Below are 13,232 nucleotides of genomic sequence, written 5' to 3' on the forward strand. Positions count from 1 at the left end.
TCTCAGCCCATTGGCCCATCTGGTCCAGATCCTGTTGTAATCTGAGGTAACCCTCTTCGCTGTCCATTACACCTCCAATTTTGGTGTCATCTGCAAACTTACTAACTGTACCTCTTATGTTCGCATCCAAATCATTTATATAAACGACAAAAAGTAGAGGACCCAGCAGCGATCCTTGTGGCACTCCACTGGTCACAGGCCTCCAGTCTGAAAAACAAACCTCCACCACCATCCTCTGTCTTCTACCTTTGAGCCAGTTCTGTATCCAAATGGCTAGTTCTCCCTGTATTCCATGAGATCTATCCTTGCTAATCAGTCCCCCATGGGGTACCTTGTCAAACGCCTTACTGAAGCCCATATAGATCACATCTACTACTCTGCCATCAATCTTCTTTGTTACTTCTTCAAAAAACTCAATCAAGTTTGTGAGACATGATCTCCTACGCACAAAGCCATGTTGACTATCCCTAATCAGTCCTTGCCTTTCAAAATACATGTACATCCTGTCCCTCAGGATTCCCTCCAACAACTTGCCCACCACTGAGGTCAGGCTCACCGGCCTATAGTTCCCTGGCTTGTCTTTACCGCCCTTCTTAAACAGTAGCACCACGTTTGCCAACCTCCAGTCTTCCGGCACCTCACTTGTGACCCAACGCACTAGCCACGTTACCCTATGTAAAAAACTCATGAATTGACAGGCATGCTCAGACAACAACTCATCACGACAAAAGACCAACACCCATCAAGTGCGAGACTAAGGTCATTTACAAGATTCCTTGCAAAGACTGCACAAAACACTATATAGAACAAATAGGCAGACAACTAGCAATCCACATCCACGAATTAGCCACTAAACGCCACAACCAGCTGTCCCTAGTAGCCATGCACGCAGATGACAAGGACCATAAATTCGACTAGGACAACAGAACGATCATAGGACAAGGAAAATAGCCATAGCATTTGTAGAAGCATGGCACTCATCCACAGACTCCATCAACAAGCATATAGACCTAGACCCAATATACCGGCCATAACAACAAAGAACTGGTAGCAGCAAGAACAGAACCAAATAAATTCCAGAAGACAGTACAGCAGCGCCTCACAGGAGGCTCAAAAGCACTGAAGAGGTCACCTAGACAGGGAAGAAACGTCTGCAAATCAATTTCCCAGCTCGGCGAACATACCCACAACCACAACATTGGCACTCGAGCTACAAATCTTTACGCAAACTTTGAATCCTGGTAAATCGCTTCTGAACATTCTCCAGCTTCTGGGTGACCAGAACTAGACACAGTATTCCAGAAGAGGTCTCACCAATGTCGTGTACAACCTCAACTTGACTTTGCACCTCCTATACTCAAAAGGACTGAATAATGAAGGCAAGCGTACCAAATGCCTTTTTATCTACCCTGGGGCGTCCTCAACGTCAATCTCTTTTCATTCTCTCCATACTTTCCCAACTTACCATTGCTGACGCCAAAGGCTGGGCAAATTCCACCCCTTGGATTTAACATATGTGATCATTTCTCTCATATTGCAACATTCAGCAAATTGCTTTCAGACCTTTAAATAGGCCAACTGCATCAGTCATATTGCCAATTACACTTCTAAGGGGAAGGACAAATGACAAGTGGTGCCACGAATAGAATGCTATTGACAAAGATCATTGAGCAGTCTCTGAACTGCAATGCTTGATTTTTAATCCATCTGGAAATCACAACTTACCAAGTCAGTAATGATTGGTTGGATGTTCACTCCATTACATCTTGCACTTTCCACTGAGCAAGAAGCAGCCAAAGGGTTAATATCTGTACATCTATGAATCAAAAGCAATTAAAAGACACATATCAAAGTTCAAATTTCACCTTTTGCTACTGTTTCTGTCACCAAATTTCTCAGTAGTTAAAACTTTTGAGTAGAAATCATCTATCTCTTCAAAAACCAAACTCAACTCTGTAAGAAGCTGTTGAGCAGGATGCCAAAGTGAATGTTAATGTTGCGATAAATACCAATCATTAAGAGCCAACACACTATTCCCTGTGGAAGGACACACCTCCTATCTGACCCTTTCCACATGCCAGCCTTGTCCAGTATTTACCTATGACAGCTTCTCTTTAGTACAAACAGGAGCTCATGCATTTCTTATTTCATTTTAGTTGTAGTCCATGAATATGAAGTTTTGACATCACATTAATTACTGCACAATAAACAAAAACTGCCAAATTACCTACTTACAGATAAAATGAGGTAGGTCCAATAATAGAAGCTAGGAATACAGAGACAACACCAGATCCTGCACCAACCTCAAGGCAGATCCTGGGACTGGAAAAATAACGTTATTTTCCATTGTAATAGTACAAATTCTGCCCACTTCCTATGTAAAACAACTTGTTCACAGAATTAACTATTTGATCATATACAAAAGAAGTTAATAGGTTTTTTGATAATTAATACTGCAGAAGTTTGTATGCCAAAAATGTATACCGAATGACAAAACAATGTTTAAAACATAACTTCACGGTTAAGATTTGATCAGTCGTAAAAAAGTTGTGAATCTCTTCCCCGATATACATTTAGATGAGGGGTTGACAACTTGTGGCTCCAGAGGCATGTATCAGCCCTCAAATCAATCAAATACATTTTGCTTTTAATTAAATGTTTTCTTTTTTGAAACTTTTGTAAGAATCATTCAATAAAATATTTGCACTTTTCCCAGTTTTCCTCATTTTGTTCCCCTCAGCTCATCTCAAATAAATACTGCCGTGTCTTATGCTATACTAAGTTCCATCTACCTTTATCACCTATATTGACTCCAAGTTTCCTAACGCCTTAACTTAAAATTCTAATGCGCCTTGTTTTAAATGCCATTCAATAATAACTATGTCCTTCTCTACCCTGGTCCCACATTATGTATATACTCCCTTAAAAGCTTCTGATCAAGCTACTGGTTATCCCCTTCTTGAACTCAGCATCTATTTATTTCTGAAGTCTCTGAAATACCTATGTTAACGTCTCATGTAAACGTAACACTGTCACCTTGCTTAAAAAAAGCCATATCATTGGATGTGCTATGAAAAACCGAGCAATCAGAAAAACAGTTAAGTCATCAATGCACAATGATAAGGCACATTACTATACCGAGAAAATAGGAAAACGTTTTTAGGTAGTTCATATTGTTATTCTTCAGATAAAAATGTACCAGAGTTGCTTTATCTCCTTTACATCTTTTTCCAAGGCATCCATTAATAGGAATGTATCTTCTGCTGGATCATACACATCAGCATATTCTCCATGGCCAACATGTGGACTGAAAGGTGTTGAAAACATCCTTCTCTGTAAAAGGAAAGTGAACAAATTTCTCTCTTCTGTAGTTAGATTTGGCTGAGGACACAAGTAGTTTATTCCTTACCTTGGTATAATCTCAAATTAGCATAACATTGGAGGCAGGACCTTATAGAAATCACTTGATAGAAATGTGGACATTGAAATACAAAACGATAGGAGTAGATTTTTCACCACTTTGAATCTGCTCTGGCATTCAACATGATTACGGCTGATCATCCATCTCAGTAAACTGTTACTGCTTTTTGCCCATACCTTCTGATCCCTTTAGACCTAATAATCATATGTAACTTCTCCCTGAAAACATTCAACATTTTTCCTCAACTGCAGAGAATTCCAGACTCATCACTGAGTGAAGAAATTTCTCATCTTAGTCCTAAATGGCCAGCCAGTTTCCTTATACGGTGACCCCTACACACTGGGCAACATCCAATATTCAATAAGAAATATTCTTAATTTAAGTTCACATTTTAGAGTGTATAAGGATGCAAAGCATCAGGATCCCATATTTCAATCTAACAACCCTGGAATATATTACTAGAGAATAACCATCTTTGAGAATCAAACTTTTGCTACACTTCTTCAGAACCATTCTGTAAAAAAGGAAAAGGTCATACCAGACTCGAAATGTTAACTCTATTTCTCTCCAAAGATGTCACTTGCTGAGGGTCCTTTGGGTCTGTTTGGGATGGTGTTTGGAGGGTCAGTGCACACTCGGTAGGCCAAATGGCTAGCTTCTGCACTGCCTGGATTTTATGATTGCCCAGTAATTGGCTAGGTTGGATTTGTCCTGCTTTTTCTGTTCAGGCCTAATTTAGGCAATTTTCCACAAAGTCAGGCAGATGCTAGCTTTGTAATTGTATCGGATCAGTTTGAGTACAGATGCAGAAAGTGCTGGAGCACAAATCATCAGCACTATTGTCAGAATATAGTTAGTCCCATAGTCACTGCTGTTTCCAGTACCTCCAGCTGTTTCATGATTCACGCAGAGTTAATTGAACTGGCTGATGACTGGCATCTAAGGTGCTGGGATCTCTTGGAAGAAGCGGAGATGGATCATCCACTGGGCACTTCTGATTGAAAATTGTTGTGAATGCTTCAGCCTGATCTTTTGCACAGATGTGCAGGGCTCCAACATGATTGAGGATGGGGATATTTGATACTCCCTCATGGCAGTGTAGCAGTGTCAATTCAAAACGTCAGCTCACCACTACCTTCAAGGGGATGGACAATAAATGCTGGCACTGTCAGTAATGCCAATGAATGAATTAAAAATAAAGATAATGTGTGTGAGTAATAATAAGAATGCAACTTGTCCAGACTGATTTTGTCTGATTCTGCTTCCTTGTGTACCAATCATATCCCACCAATGACACTTATGCCTTCAGCCATCTAGATCTCTGCTCGGAATTTCCTCTCTAAACTCGACCACCTTCTTGTCTTCTTTTAAAGAATTTCCTTCAACCCACCTCTTTAACTAAGCTTTAGAATCATCCTTCTTTGCAGCAGGATCCATTGTTTTAACTACCTGTGAAATGCCATTTTTCTCCATTATCAATAGTGTTGAATTTTAGATATTTTCTAATTGAACTGTTCAGAGATGCTATTACACATCCCTGGAGCAGGTGGGACTGGAACCTGGGCCTCTTCGTCCAGAGATGGGGATATTACCACTGCACCACAAAGTTGGATTTTAGATTATTCAATAGCACAAATCCACATATTTCATGATCCAGTCTCAAAAATCCTGTCCAAAGTGGCAACACTCAGGATATCAAACGCAGCCCAGGAAGAAGGCTGGACTGATTCTATTGACCATTCCTGAACAAAGACCGATTCTAAAAAGACAAATCAAGAGGAAAGTCTCCAGCTTTTCACCTGCCACATGGTCTAGATAAAGGTGGTAATGTGAGAACTGAACCTAACCTGCTTAAAAGACTGCAGCTGAGGCTATTCTGACCAGTAGAGTCAGAGCTTTACAGCACAGAAGGGTCTTCAGCCCACTGTGACAACACTCATCATCAAGCATCTATCTATTCACATCCCATTTCCAGCACTTGGCCCATGGTCTGTAAGCAATGGCATTTCAAGTTTTCATCTATGTCTTTTTCAATATCTTGAGGGTTTCCATCTCCACCAAATGTTTAGGCAATGAGTTTCAGATACCAATCACCCTCTTTCCTCACACTCCCTTAAATCTGCTGTACCTTAACTTAAACCTGTGCCCTCTACTTATTGACCCTTATCATAATGGTTCAAAGTGTTTTCCTTATCAACGCCCCTCAATTTTGTACACATTAGCAAGAGTCACCCTGGGCCTTCACTGCCACAAAAAAAAACAACCCCAGCCTACCTAATATCTCTTCATTTCAGAATTGCTCCAGGCCAGGCAGCTTCCTGGTGAATCTCCTCTGCATCCCCTCCAATGCAATCACATCATCCTATAACTTGGTGACTGGAACTGGACATAGTATTCCAGCTACGTCTTAACATTATGTACAAATCCATAACTTCCTTTCTCTTGTACTCAAAGCCTTGACTAATGAAAGTAATGATTCAATATGCATTCTTGCCCAATCTGAAGAACAAATAGAAAGAGGTATGTTGTCATGGAGTCATACAGCACAGAAACAGACCCCTGGCTGACCAGGCTCCCAAACCAAAGAATCCCACTTGCCGGTGTTTGGCCCAAACTACTCCGTGCCTTTCCTATTCATGTACTTTTCCAAACGTCTTTTAAATGATTAGATTAGATTAGATTAGATTAGATTACTTACAGTGTGGAAACAGGCCCTTTGGCCCAACAAGTCCATACCGACTCTCCAAAGAGCAACTCACCCAGACTCATTCCCCTACACCTAACACTAGGGGCAATTTAGCATGGCCAATTCACCTAACCTGCACATCCTTTGGACTGTGGGAGGAAACCGGAGCACCCAGAGGAAACCCACGCAGACACGGGGAGAATGTGCAAACTCCACACAGACAGTCGCCCAAGGTGGAAATTGAATCTGGGTCTCTGGCGCCGTGAGGCAGCAGTGCTAACCACTGTGCCACCGTGCCACCCACTAATGTTGTAACTATACCTATATCTACCACTTCCTCTGGCAGTTCATTCCATAAACAAACCACTCTAAAAAAATTTTGCCTTGTCCTTTTCAAAACTTTCTCCTCTTACTTTAAAAATATGCCGCCTAGTTTTGAACTCACCACCCAGGGGAAAAACCTTTCACCTTATTTATGCCCCTCACGATTTTATAAATCCTTATAAGGATAACCAACAACCTCCTACACTCCAGTGAAAAATGGTACAGCCTATCTTTATAACTAAATCTCCCATTCCCAGCAACATCCTCTTAATTGTTTTCTGTACCCTCTCCAATTTAATAATATCCTTCCTATAGCAGGGCAAACATACACAGTAATCCAGAAGAGGCCTCACCAATGTCCTGTTACAACCTCAACATGCCATGCCAACTCCTATACTCAAAAGGTCTGAGCAATGAAAGCAAGCGTGCAAGACAACTTCTTAACAAGCCTGTCTACATGAGACGCAAATTTTAAAGAATTTTGTACCTGAACCTGTAGATCTGTTATACAACATTACCCAAAGTACTACCATCAATTGTACAAGTACTGCACTTGTTTCTTTTACCAAAACGCAATACCTTGCATTTACCCAAATTAAACTCCATCTGCAGTTAAATGTGTGGTGCTGGAAAAGCACAGCAGGTCAGGTAGCATCAGAGGAGCAGGAGAATCAACATTTTGGGCATAAGCCCTTCATCAGGACACGTGCTGATCCGCGTAGAACACTGCTGGTCACAGGCCTCCAGTCTGAGAAACAACCTTCCACCACTACTGACTCCAACCATCAAGTTAATTTTGCATCTAATTATCAAGATCGCCCTGAATCCCATGTGAAATAACTTTACTAATTAGTCTACTACATAGAACCTTTTTACAGACTTTTACCTGTATGCCAGACTCTCATGTCTGTAGTTCCAAGGGCTCTCCTTACAGCATTCCTTAAACAAAGGCTCAACATTAGCCCCCCTCCAGTACTTCATCCGCATTATAGATGATACAAATATTTCGGCTAGGTACCCTGCAATTTCTTCCACAACTTCAGTAGTAGTGTTTTCCTTAATCAAAATGCCACTGCCCCTTCACTCTTGCCTACCTTTGTATCCGTCCTATACCATCTAAAATCTGCAACAGTGAGCTGCCAAGTCCTGTCCTTCCCTCAGCCAAGCTTCTGTAATGTTGTCCCATTCCCATGTCGCCATACATGTCTTTAGTTCATCAGCCTTACCTGCAAGACCCCTTACATTGAAATAAATGCAGTCTAATTATTTTAAGTTACCTCATTCACTAACTTTCTCGTCTGTCTTTTCTAATTAACTTGCTCTTTTTTATATACTCATATGCCCTTCTATTTCACTGCTACTTAGGAACCCCCATCCTCACCACTAGTTTAAAGACTACAGAAATAGTCCTATCAAATCTTACCACCAGAATATTGGTCCCTTTCCAATTCAGATGAAACCCATTCCTTTTGAACAGATCTTTTCTGCCCCAGAGGAGATCCCAATGATCTAAAAATTTAAAAATCTGATTCATTGCACCATCTCTTCAGCTGTTCATTTATCTGCCCTATCGTTTTATTCCTACTCTCACTAGGGCACGGCACCAGGAGTAAACCAGAGATTTGAGGTTTGGCTTTTTAACCCTCTACCTAACCTCCTATATTCACTCTGCAAAGCCTTAACTCTTTCCCAGCTATGTCATTCTTCCTAACATGTACAACAATTTCCAAATTCTTCCTGTTCCCTTTGACAGTATACTTCAACTGTTTTGAGATGTCCTTGACTCTGGCACCAGGGAGGCAACATATTATCCGAGATTCACACTCACGGCTGCAGAGTATCCTGTCTGTGCCCTTGACTAGAGAGTCCCTTTTCAGAATTCTTTTAAATTTTGACAAATGCCCACTTAACATAAGATTCATTCTTCGTGCCCACAATCTGGCTGCCATTTCTATTTTCCACTGAGAGACTATCCCATTGTTGAGGTTTGATTCCTCACTAGATTTTAACTGGAAATATCTTGTTGATAGCATTTTGACTGCCCAAAGAAAGTCACTACATCTGTTCTTGCAGTGAGCCGGCGCTATCTTAAGCAGGTAAGGAAGTGCTCTCACACCACCTTCCTCTCCTATCAAAATGAAGCACTAATAATGGATGAATCCTTCCTGACTGAAGCAGACTGGGTGAGATCCGAACCAACCAAGAGACGGCCAGGACTTCACTGAGATCAACACCGAGACGGTTACTCCCTAACCCCATCCCAGACTGAGAAACACATCACCCCGCCTCCCCCCGGGGTCCCACTGCCGTGCAACCAGGACCAGGACAAACCCGTCAAGGAGAGACCAGGCCATCCCGCTTCAGCCGAAAAGGGACCGGTCAGCCCAGGCACAAGGTCAGCGGTTGCTCTGGCAACGGCCTGGAGCACTCCCCGCGGTTACCCTGGGAACAGCCTGGAGCGCCCCCCAAACCCCGCGGTACCCTGGGAACGGCTTGGAACCCCGCGGTTACCCTGGGAACGGCCTGGCGCGACCCTTCCACCTGTCCGGTTCCCTCGGCCACACCAGACGAAGTTAAGAAATAAAGTGCGCATGCGTTTGGTTGCGCGGTTGCTCATGCGATTCCAGCAGATGCGAGTTCGCGCATGCGTCACCCATTAGCGACAATTGGTATTGAAATCTAATGTGTTCCTTTTGTAAAACAAAGTGCTTTCTCTTCATAACTGTCTAGTTATGCATTTAACTTACACTGTTTGTGCTTGCTTATGTATTTGATGAGTACTGTATATTGAGTGAAATGCTTCAGGTGCATTGACTTGATTGGCAAAGTTAAAAATCACACAGCACCAGGGTTATAGTTCAACAGATTTATTTGGAGCACTGCTCCTTCATCAAGAATCTAGTGGGGCAAGATCCAGTGCGTCCATCACTGACACTCAGTAGCAGCAGTGGGATCCTCTTCGGAGGGTCAGTATAGATCGATGGGTCGATTGGCCTCTATCTGCACTGCAGAGATTCTATGAGCCTAGAAGGACAAGGTAGATGGGAACACCACCACCTGAAAGTCCCCCTCGAAGCTACTCACTATTCTGATTGGGAAATATATCACCATTCCTACACTGTGGCTGGGTCAAAATCCTGGAATTCCCTCCCGAAAGACATTGTGGATCCACACAAATGGACTGCGGGGGTTTGTGTAACTCATCACTACTTTCTCAAGGGAACTAACGATGGGCAACAAATGCTGCCCACTCAGCGACACCCACGTCCCATAAATGAATGAAACATTGTGTTCAATGATTTCTGAAAATAGTGCAACGATAGTTCCTTTACAGTGAATATTTCTGATAAGGGTCTTTCAATTAGAACTGGGATTGTCAACATAAAGAGTAAGGAGAAAGTGAGGACTGCAGATGCTGGAGATCAGAGCTGAAAAATGTGTTGCTGGAAAAGCGCAGCAGGTCAGGCAGCTTCCAAGGTGCCTGAAGAAGGGCTTATGCCCGAAACGTCGATTCTCCGGCTCCTTTGATGCTGCCTGACCTGCTGCATTTTCCAGCAACACATTTTTCAACATAAACAGTAACTCTACTCTAAAGCATCTTTTGCTATAAATTCTGTGTCTTATGATCCTGCTCCACAACCACCTGATGAAGAAGCAGCGCTCCGAAAGCTAGTGTTTCCAAATAAACCTGTTGGACTATAACCTGGTGTTGTGTGATTTTTAACTTTGTCCATCCCAGTGGAACACTAGCACCTCCACATCACTCTAAAGAATGCAATTGTGTTTACTATTCAGCGATATTTGATACAATGAATATTAAGGTAAATTGAATGAAATGTACTTTAGAAGGATTTATTACAAAGAGCGCAGTGTTGACTGGTGTTTGTGTTTTCTTTCCGTTCAGCCCCAAGAGGAACGTCACGGAGGGAAAGCTGTTCTTCAACCGGAATGTAAACGGCGACGGACACTTCCGCTCATGGAACTGCCATGTGGAGTTATGTTAAATGTCTGATGAGAAGGTAGAAAGGCTGCTTTTATCATCATCATATTTGAAAAAAATACAAAGATGGCGAAGAAACGGAAGAGAAGTGACTCGGAGGCAGCTGCGGATGAGAGTGAAACTGCCAAGACACCGGCCATGGAGTTCACAGGGACTCAGTTTAAAAGCATGTTACAAAGCCCTGAGACAGTGCAGAAAGGTGAGTACTGGGCTGTGGCGAATAATCAAACCTTTCCTCAGTCTAAGTGATGAGAATTTATATCTCACAAGCCACTGCAAAAGTGAAACACTTGCTATTTTGGGTATTCCTAAAATGTTTCATTCTTTCTCTGTCATTATTCATTTATACAATATACATGGTGAAGTATTGAAATTGATATTGATATTCAGCAATTTGTCAACACTCGCATTGTGGAAAGATCATGGTAATCATATGTATCTGCTGCCCTGTCCTTCTACATGGCTGAGATTATCAGTTAGCAGTCTTGACGAGTTACTGCAATGTATCATGTAGAACTATACTCTGTTGTCAGTGTGCAGTGTTCATGATGGAGGGAGTTAATACTGAAAGTGGTGGGTGGGTTGCCAATAAAATGGTCTTTGTCCTGGATGATGTCAAGTTACTTGAGTGTTATTGGAGCTGCACCATATATACAAGTGGGAAGTATTCTATCACACTGCTGAATTGTACCTTCCAAGAGGTGGAAAGGTATGGGAGAGAATATTTTGTTTTTTAACTAATTATTGTACTTTGTATCTATACCCTCCCATTCTAGATTTTTTTATAAGAAGGAACACTTTCTTTCTACTTGCTCTCTCCAGAACTCTCATGATATTGAATATATCAATCAGATCTCATATCAACAGAATCTCAATTTGGAGATGGTGGTGTTGGACAGGGGTGTACAAAGTTAAAAATCACACAACACCAGGTTATAGTCCAACAGGTTTAATTGGAAGCACTAGCTTTCGGAGCGCCGGTCCTTCATCAAGTAGTTGTGGAGGACACAATTGTAAGGCACAGAATTTATAGCAAAGATTTACAGTCTGATATAACTGAAATTATACATTGAAAAATACCTTGATTGTCTGTTGAGTCTTTCATCTGTTCGAATACCATGATAGTTTCACTTCTTTAATGTGTAAATCACAAAACTTTTGTTTAAAAGTTGCATTCTCAGGTTAACTGTAACAATTGGTGTTAGCTAGATAATATGTTGAAGGTGTTAGCCCCCTGTGTTCTGTCTATGCCATGATGTCTAGATTGATTCTAACCTAAAAAGTGAGATAACAGAGTTTTACATGAATTCATGCAGTTTTTGAGCAAAGTACAATGTAACTCTGCAAGTACAAATTCACCCCACAAAATATATGCTTGTCTGGGTTGGGGGATTGTGAGTGTGAGAGAGAGTGTATGTGAGTGTCTTAAGTCTCTGAGGGGGTGCATGTGAGAGTGTGGGAGTGTGTGTGTCTGGGGTTTGTGAGTGTTTGTGAGAGAGAGTGTATATGTGTGTGCGTGAGTGTAGAGTGTCTCAGTCTCTGAGAGGATGTGTGTGTGTGTAGGTAGGTAGGAGTGTCTGTGTGTGTATAGTGCAATGGTGGTCACCTGTAGTGTGACATGAATCCAAGGTCCCAGTTGAGGCCCTCCCTATGGGTATGGAACTTAGCTATCAGCCTCTGCTCAGCCACTTCGCTGCTGCCTGTCCTGAAGTCCGCCTTGGAGAATGGTCACCCGAAGGTCCGACGTTGAATGTCCTGGACCGCTGAAGTGTTCCCCAACTGGGAGAGAACCCTCCTGTCTGTTGATTGTTGTGCGGTGCACATTCATCCGTTGCCGTCGCCTTTGCTCGGTTTCTCCAATGTACCATGCCTCTGGGCATCCTTGCCTGCAACGTATAAGGTAGATAATGTTGGCTAAGTCACATGAGTACCTGCCATATACATGGTGGGAGGTGTCCCCACGTATAATGGTGGCATCCATGTCCACACTCTGACAAGTCTTGCAGCGCTTACCATGACAGGGTTTAATGGAGTTGTCCTGAAAGCCGGGCAGCTTGCTATGAACAATGATCTGTTTGAGGTTTGGCGGTTGTTTAAAGGCAAGCAGTGGAAGTATGGGGAAGGTCTTGGTGAGGTGCTAATCCTCATTGATAATGTATTGCAGGTCACAAAGAACTTGGCGTGGTTTTTCAGCTCCTGGGAAGTACTGAACAACGAATAGTACACTGTTGGTTGCAGCACATGTCTGTCTCCTAAGGAGGAGAAAGTGAGGTCTGCAGATGCTGGAGATCAGAGATGGAAATGTGTTGCTGGAAAAACGCAGCAGGTCAGGCAGCATCTAGGGAACAGGAGAATCAACGTTTCGGGCATTAGCCCTTCTTCAGGAATGAGGAAAGTTGGTTTCCTGAAGAAGGGCTAATGCCCGAAACGTCGATTCTCCTGTTCCCTAGATGCTGCCTGACCTGCTGCGCTTCTCCAGCAACACATTTCCATCTCTGACCTCCTGCATCTGCAGACCTCACTTTCCCCACATATTCAGGAACACTGCAGGAGGACAGGAAAGAAATAGCGGGGACCCTGGTTGGTACTTTTGCATCACCGGTAGCCAACGGGTGAAGTCCTGGAGGATTGAAGGGTAGTGAATGCTGTGCCGTTATTCAAGAAGGGCTACAAATAAAAACCGGGCAACTATAGACCAGTAAACCTAAAATATGTAGCAGGTAAGTTACTTGAGAAGATTCTGAGGGAGAAGATATACATGCATTTGGAAAGACAGGGCCTTGTGAATGGGGGATTATGGC

General features: G+C 42.5%; 2 protein-coding genes across 6 annotated transcripts in view; one reads left to right on the forward strand and one right to left on the reverse strand.

The window, feature by feature from the left end:
• The window catches only part of n6amt1 (N-6 adenine-specific DNA methyltransferase 1), a 23,648-nt gene extending 14,632 nt beyond the window's left edge, over nucleotides 1-9,016 (reverse strand). For 2 of the 4 annotated variants that reach the window (XM_043701205.1, XM_043701202.1), the window contains exons 1-4: nucleotides 8,943-9,016; nucleotides 3,200-3,333; nucleotides 2,236-2,322; nucleotides 1,726-1,816 (exon numbers count right to left, since the gene is read on the reverse strand). In XM_043701205.1, the coding sequence (XP_043557140.1) occupies nucleotides 1,726-1,816; nucleotides 2,236-2,322; nucleotides 3,200-3,327 (306 nt within the window). In that variant the 5' untranslated portion in view covers nucleotides 3,328-3,333; nucleotides 8,943-9,016. Of the gene's footprint in view, nucleotides 1-1,725; nucleotides 1,817-2,235; nucleotides 2,323-3,199; nucleotides 3,334-8,762; nucleotides 8,856-8,912 lie in introns of those variants that run through there. The other 2 variants (XM_043701203.1, XM_043701204.1) reach the window with 2 other exon arrangements.
• A 2-nt stretch (nucleotides 9,017-9,018) lies between these two features.
• The window catches only part of urb1 (URB1 ribosome biogenesis homolog), a 124,961-nt gene continuing 120,747 nt past the window's right edge, over nucleotides 9,019-13,232 (forward strand). For both annotated transcript variants that reach the window (XM_043701199.1, XM_043701201.1), the window contains exons 1-2: nucleotides 9,019-9,100; nucleotides 10,336-10,630. In XM_043701199.1, coding sequence (XP_043557134.1) covers nucleotides 10,498-10,630 — 133 coding nt within the window. In that variant the 5' untranslated portion in view covers nucleotides 9,019-9,100; nucleotides 10,336-10,497. The remainder of the gene's footprint in view (nucleotides 9,101-10,335; nucleotides 10,631-13,232) is intronic.

The sequence above is a fragment of the Chiloscyllium plagiosum genome, chromosome 12 (genome assembly GCF_004010195.1).
Source record: "Chiloscyllium plagiosum isolate BGI_BamShark_2017 chromosome 12, ASM401019v2, whole genome shotgun sequence".
NCBI classification, from domain to species: Eukaryota; Metazoa; Chordata; class Chondrichthyes; order Orectolobiformes; family Hemiscylliidae; genus Chiloscyllium; species Chiloscyllium plagiosum.